At 59.0% G+C, this 6,111-nt stretch overlaps 1 protein-coding gene across 1 annotated transcript in view; it reads right to left on the minus strand.

Annotated features, from left to right (window-relative positions):
* Positions 1-1,457: 1,457 nt before the first annotated feature.
* OCRL (OCRL, inositol polyphosphate-5-phosphatase) overlaps positions 1,458-6,111 on the minus strand; it is a 22,120-nt gene continuing 17,466 nt past the window's right edge. Inside the window, exons 18-22 of the mRNA XM_026848521.1 lie at positions 4,946-5,065; positions 4,639-4,723; positions 3,987-4,114; positions 3,050-3,161; positions 1,458-2,935 (exon numbers count right to left, since the gene is read on the minus strand). Of these exons, the coding sequence (XP_026704322.1) occupies positions 2,811-2,935; positions 3,050-3,161; positions 3,987-4,114; positions 4,639-4,723; positions 4,946-5,065 (570 nt within the window). The 3' untranslated portion in view covers positions 1,458-2,810. The remainder of the gene's footprint in view (positions 2,936-3,049; positions 3,162-3,986; positions 4,115-4,638; positions 4,724-4,945; positions 5,066-6,111) is intronic.

Genomic DNA, 6,111 nt, shown 5'->3' on the forward strand with positions numbered 1-6,111 from the left:
GGCACAAGGGCAGTTCTGGGGGCAGGGGCATGGGCAAAGTGGGCAGGGACAGGCAGGCAGGGAGAGACATGGCTGGAGCAGCATTTCAAGCACAGCGGTTGGGTTTGAAGGCCGAGGGGTGCAAGGTCTCTCGTGACAGGGGCAAATGGTGAGGACGTACAGGCAGCTCCCCACACGCCAGGCAGCTGCCTGGCTGCCATCCTTGTGTGTGTGTGCAGGTGCCAGGCCTGGCACGGCGAGGACAGGGTGCTCTGCTGGCTCCCAGCTCGCTGAGTGGGGAAACCAGGACACTGGGAGAGGGGACAGCAATGGGCTGAGCAGTCGCTGGAACCCACCAGTCCTTGGGGATCTCTGGCTGCATCCAGGGGGATGGGCAGGGCTCACCACCCTGCCTGGGGCCAGCAATGGACATCCAGGACACGGGACGCTGGCTGTGACAAAATCACAGGCTGCGTGTGACTGCCTGCAGCAGGCGCATGCTGCTGGGATGCTCCCAGCTACACTGGTCCCAACACCCAGGCACCATCAGCATCCACCAGTCCCCTGATGCCTGTGGTGAGCCAAGAGATGTGTGTGAGCCCCTCACTGCCATGCAGGGCGCAGAGCAGTGTGCCAACAGCCTCCAAAGGCACCCCAGTACCCCCATGCCCCTGGCCAAGCCTGGAGGATGGGCAGGCCCAGGCTGCAGCCCCATCCCTGGGGAGCAGCAGGGCTTCGAGCTCACTCCGGCATTTCCGCCGGCAGTGGCAGGAATGTGGTGGCTGCAGGAACAATGCCGGCACCTTGCGCCGGTCCCCTCCGTGACGGTGCTGGGAGCAGCTGCCCGGGCACAGCCCTGCTCTCAAGGAGCCGGCAGGAAGCAGATGGAGATGACACCGGCAGCCGTTTCCTGCAGCAGGACGCGCTGGCTTTCTCCACCGCTGCTCCAGATGCCGAGCCAGAGGGGCCGGAGGGACCCGAGGCCCACGGGCATCACCACAAAATCTGTGTCGCATGCTGGCACCAACACCCTGCTGCACCCACCCTCCCCGGTCCCGCTCTGTGCCCACTCTGCTGGCAGCACCGTCCCCAGCGTGGCGTGTGTCAGGCCATGCCACCAAACAGGCAACCGGTGTGGGGCTGCACCGTTGCCTGCGTGTCAGGAGGCTACAAGCTGCTGCCCGGGAGCAGGAGCTAAACCAGCAGGAACCAGGAGGATGGAACCTCTACTGCTGTCCCCCAGCTCTGCCTGGCACACTGCCGGGGTGGTTGCAGAGCCTGAGAAAGGACTTGGCTGCCTTGGGAAGGCTCCCGCCGCTCAGACGGAGCCCCGGGAAGGGAGGATGGCGGAGCTGAGCCGCAGCTCTGCATCACGGGACGCTGCGGTCCAGCAGCAGCCACCCCCAGGCCGCACGGCGCGGAGCTACGTGAGGGATGGCAGGCTCAGTGTGAGCACCCAGCGCAGCCCCGCAAAACCTTGCAGAACGGAGGTTTATTTGGAACGAACACTTTCCCAATAAATTATGTAATTTAAAAATTTTAAAGAAAAGAGGAAAAGAAAAAAAAAAAAGAGCCACAGGGTAGGGGAGCCCCCAGCAGCTCAGCCAGTGCACGGAGCCACAGAGACACCCGTGGGCTGAGCACAGGTTCCAGGGGGCTCTGAGACCACAGCCCCCCCATCTCTGGCAGTGGCCTCCCTCAGCCGAGGCCACGCAGCCCCTGGCCCAAGCAGGCAGGGCTCTGCTTAGTGTTTCAGTGGAACAGGCCTCGCTCTTGCACCCTCCCCAGCTGCATGTGACCCCTGGCACAACACCCCCCACATGCCCACCAGCAGCTCCTGGGGGCTTTGAGGTGGATTTCTGGCTCATTTCCCACCCCCCAGCCTGCCCCCTTGGGTAGCACCTTGGGGAGGAGGGGAAGGACCGCATCCAACACCACGCTGGTCACCCAGCCCCAGCCCTATACCCATGGCTCTGTGAGCCGGGCTGGGGGGGAGAGGAGCTGTGTCCTGCTCCGTGCCACACACGGGAACAGCCCTAGAGCACAGCTCACGGCCCTGCCCCAGTCCCCCACCATCCCCCATGTCCCAGGGGGAGGCTGGGGCACAGGGGAAGGGAGAGAGGACAGCAAGGCCCAGGTGACAGTGGCAGAAGGCTGGGACTGCAGGGAGAGACCTGTGTGCCGGGAGGAGAGAGGGTTAAGGCCCTGCTGAAGGAAAGAGGCCAAATGTCCAGATAACCTTTCTGGAACAGCCACAGTCCAGCTTGCACACACAGTGACGGGGCATCAGGGATGGCTTGGTCTGCTGCAGAGGTGGCAGAGGGTGACACTTGCCCAACACCAGCGCGGGGCTCTCACCAGTACAGTCAGTACACACCAGCATGTGCGCCTCATGCCTGCAGGGACACAGCGTGGAGGCCGAGCACCAGACAGCCAGGCCACGGCCCTCCAAAAGTACCGGCAGTCTCCACCCTTCCCCGCAACAGCTCCAGGGAGAGGGGGGTGAAAAGGAGAGAGAAGCATGACTTGGGGAACTGGTGACACTGCCATGGGATGATCAGGCTGCTGGCACAGTGCTTGGCTATCAACAGGTCCACCCAGCTCCCAGGGAGAAAGCAGGAGGCTCCTGTCATGGATGGCAGTGCAATGAGTGTGCAGGTCCTCTGCAGCGTAGGGTACAGCAGTGGGAAGGAGAGGGGAACACGTCCCTTCCAACTGTAAACACGGCACTTGGAATAGCTTAGAGCCTTTTACCCCTTCTGGAGCTGTCAGAGGCCTGGCCTCAGCGGAAGGCTGGGGGCACAGGCCTCAGCTTTGGCACAGGGCAGGAGTCACTCCTCATCCCCAGCAAGCAGGAAGCTGTAGAGGAAGTTGATGGCACGCTGGCGGTCCTGCTGAGTCTGCTTTGCCATCAGATTGGGTGGAGGGCGCAGGAGGAGGCTGGAAAACAAGGCGGCTGCAGAGGTAGGCAAAATTAGTTACTAGTCAGGACTGGAGACCTTGAAAGGCGCCAGGCAGGGGTTATGTTTCAGCGAGGGCAGCAGGCGCGGAGCGGAGAAGCGACACTTACCGATCATGGCAACACTGACGTTGTTGTCTTCTGAGTATCTGAGCAGCTCTCGGAGGAATGACATTAGGTACCGAAACACACTGCGATGGCAACGAGGCAGCTGAAAAATCACCTGCAAAGAAAACAGACAGGAAGCTCCCCCAGCTCATACCGCTGCAGCCTGGACTCCAGGCTGTGGCACTCCTGATTTTGGACAGGCAGCCTTACCCCTTCTGCTGCCTTGAGGTCACTGCGTGACTGCAGGTGTGAGCCACAGGCCCAGAAAGCAAGCAACAAGCCACAAGCTGTAGCCCAGTGCTGACTGCACTCATGGGCTTTGGCTCCCGGCAACAGTGCTTCTAGGATAACTGCAGCATCAGGCAAAAACTACTGCTGCCTGGGGCTGCTTCCTGCCCCTTCCCAGCTCTCACCCCTGTGGCTGCACAGCAGCAGCATGACAACCAACACAAGGTTTCCTGACGCCAGTACTGAAAGTGTACTCCAGAAACCTCTTCCTCGGCCCAAGGACATGCTTGGCCTTGCTTGCTGCCCCACCAGCTATTTTAAGAACCACTCAGTCCTAGTCCTTAAGAGAAGCATAGAACTGCAGCTCTGAGCAGGTGCTTAAGCCCTCAGGACCAGTGGGGGCTCTTCCACTCCCCAGGGCTGCTATTCCCTATGTCCTCAGGGTGACACAGGGCACACTTGGGGTCTTTGGAAGCCACCAGGACTGCTGGGAGACACTGCAGTGCCAAACCTGGTGCAGGAAAGCTCTGCCAAGGCACCCATGTTGTCCTGCCCACTGCTAAGACCCTCGAGTGCTGTTCCCAAAGCCTCTCATCAGCTCATGGGAAGGGAGTGGGACCCAGCAAGCCGCAGGGCCATGGCAGAGCCCCCAGCAGCAGGGAGAGCTGCCTGCACCTGCAGCAAGCACGCAGAGGCAGAGGCGGCACCATACCTGTCGGCACAGCCGGCTGTTGTGCGACCAGTCGAGGCACCGCTGATACAGCTCGTAGCAGATCACTGGCTCTGGCAGAGCCTCCAGGAAGATGAGGAGTGCTTCGGCCACAGAGTGGTTACTGCCCGCTGGACCAGTGGGCATCAAGGGGCGTGCTGAGCATGTGGGCCACCTCCCAACCCAGACCACTAATGTCTCTCCTCCTGCCCAGTTGCTTAGTCCCTCTTCCTCTTTCCACGTCTTGCAATTTCTTTGCCTGCCTAACCGCTCCCTGAAACCAAAGCCCTGCTCCTCCTCTGTTGTCCCCCATCCATGGAAAATGCTGTTCCATCCACCCAGCACTGTATTTGCCCACCCTCTGGCCCCACAGAAGTCCTCTGCTCCATTAGCCCCTTCTCCAGATGATGCTTCCCAGTGTTCACCCTCATCAGCTCTTGCACTTGGCACAGCCTTGCAGAGCCTTCCAGAGCTCTGGCCAGCACATGTTCAGCTTCAGGACAGGTCATCTCTGGGGGACACAGGGGAGCCAACTCCCCAGTTGGATAGTTAAGCTGCCCACTAAAGATCAGTGATAAGCTCTCCTGAGAGGAAGCTCTCCCAGCAGAGCTGAGATCCAGCAGGCTCCTGGGGAAGTCAGGTATAGCAAGGATACGGATTGTCTCAGGGATATTGGTGTCCAGGCAGTCGATGATCTGCTCCAACTCTTCTTGCATGCCTGGAGTCTGGAACAGATCCTCCTGTCAAAAACATCACAGGGATGGACAAAGTCACCTTCCTCACAAAGGCCAAGATACATAGTGACAGCAGGGTGAAAGCTGTACCCCCAGCACGCGCCTCGAGCACAGGGGAAAAGCCCTGCCCTGTAAAAACCAAACCAGATTTGACCTCCAGGTGTTAGTGATGAATCAGGTGGCCAAGCTCTCAGAGCTCCCTGGCACCGAAGAGGCCCTCTCCCTCACCTGGTGGCAGGCATGCTTGAACAAGTGGTCCACCAAGAGCCAGATCTCCTTCGGCACCTGCAGCGGCATCCCACTCGCCTCCTCACTCTCCAGGGAGCCCATCTGCAGAACAGATTTCTCCTGGTGGCAAAGAGCACACAAGGGTTCAGGGAAACCTCAGTCCCTCCAGAAGGGCCTTGGTAAAGAAAGCCTAGAGAGGGGAAGAAGCAGGACCCAGGACTCATCTGGCCTTTGCTTGCTTCTACAGCACAGAGCCATCATTCCATAGGTCCCAGCTCCACTCCCTCCCACTGCCCCACAGAACAACCTGCCTGGTCCACCATGAAACTGCAGAAACAGTCTGAGCCACACCTCAGAGGAGCTCCCCCAGCCACACCAGCTCTCACAGGATGGGTCTCGTGCTGTCCAAATCACAACTCCCACCCTGCACCCGATGCTGGAGGACTGGAGCATAATGAGTCCTCCTGCTGCATTAGCTTCCAAATTGTAGGTTAAATCCAGCTACCATGCCTCACTCATCCAGCTGATCTCCTCTGGATGCAGAATCAAGGACATGCCTTTCCCGAATCCTGTGTGCTCTGACCATGTCTGTCCCTCCAGGCTCTAAATCAGTCCAGTTTTCTGAAGGTTTTTCCTGATTTTCCTAAGGATAGGTCTCTGCTGAACACAGACTACCCTGACACCACTGTCACATTTTCCCACTTACTCATGCAAAGCAGCTGACAAGCTCAGCTGCTCAGAAATCTCCATCACACCGATCTTTAACAGGATCAATGATTTTTGTATGATTTTACTCTCACTTTACAATCGCTCATGTTTCTGTGTGCTCCCAAAGAGGAAGCCATGCACAGCTCTCCTGAAGCACATTCAGCAGAAGCACCCAGAAGAGACGGGCACAAGCAGGAACACAACCCAAGGACACCAGCAGAGGGGAGTGCCACAAGCCAAACGCAAAGTGCTGCATTTCAGCTGTCATCTTACATGACAACTGTAATCTCTGTCCCTCTGCAGCACACACAGTCACTCACAGCCAGCTGGGGCTGGGTTGGGCTTCCTCCAGTGCACCCAGTGACGCCTCAGGTTGGCATGAGCCCCACCAGCACAGGCAATACCCACGCCTGTCACACAGCACAATACAGCTTTGCTTTGCTCCCCCCCCCCCCCCC

This window comes from Athene cunicularia (assembly GCF_003259725.1).
Source record: "Athene cunicularia isolate RWA chromosome 4 unlocalized genomic scaffold, athCun1 chr4_part3, whole genome shotgun sequence".
In the NCBI taxonomy this organism is placed as follows: Eukaryota; Metazoa; Chordata; class Aves; order Strigiformes; family Strigidae; genus Athene; species Athene cunicularia.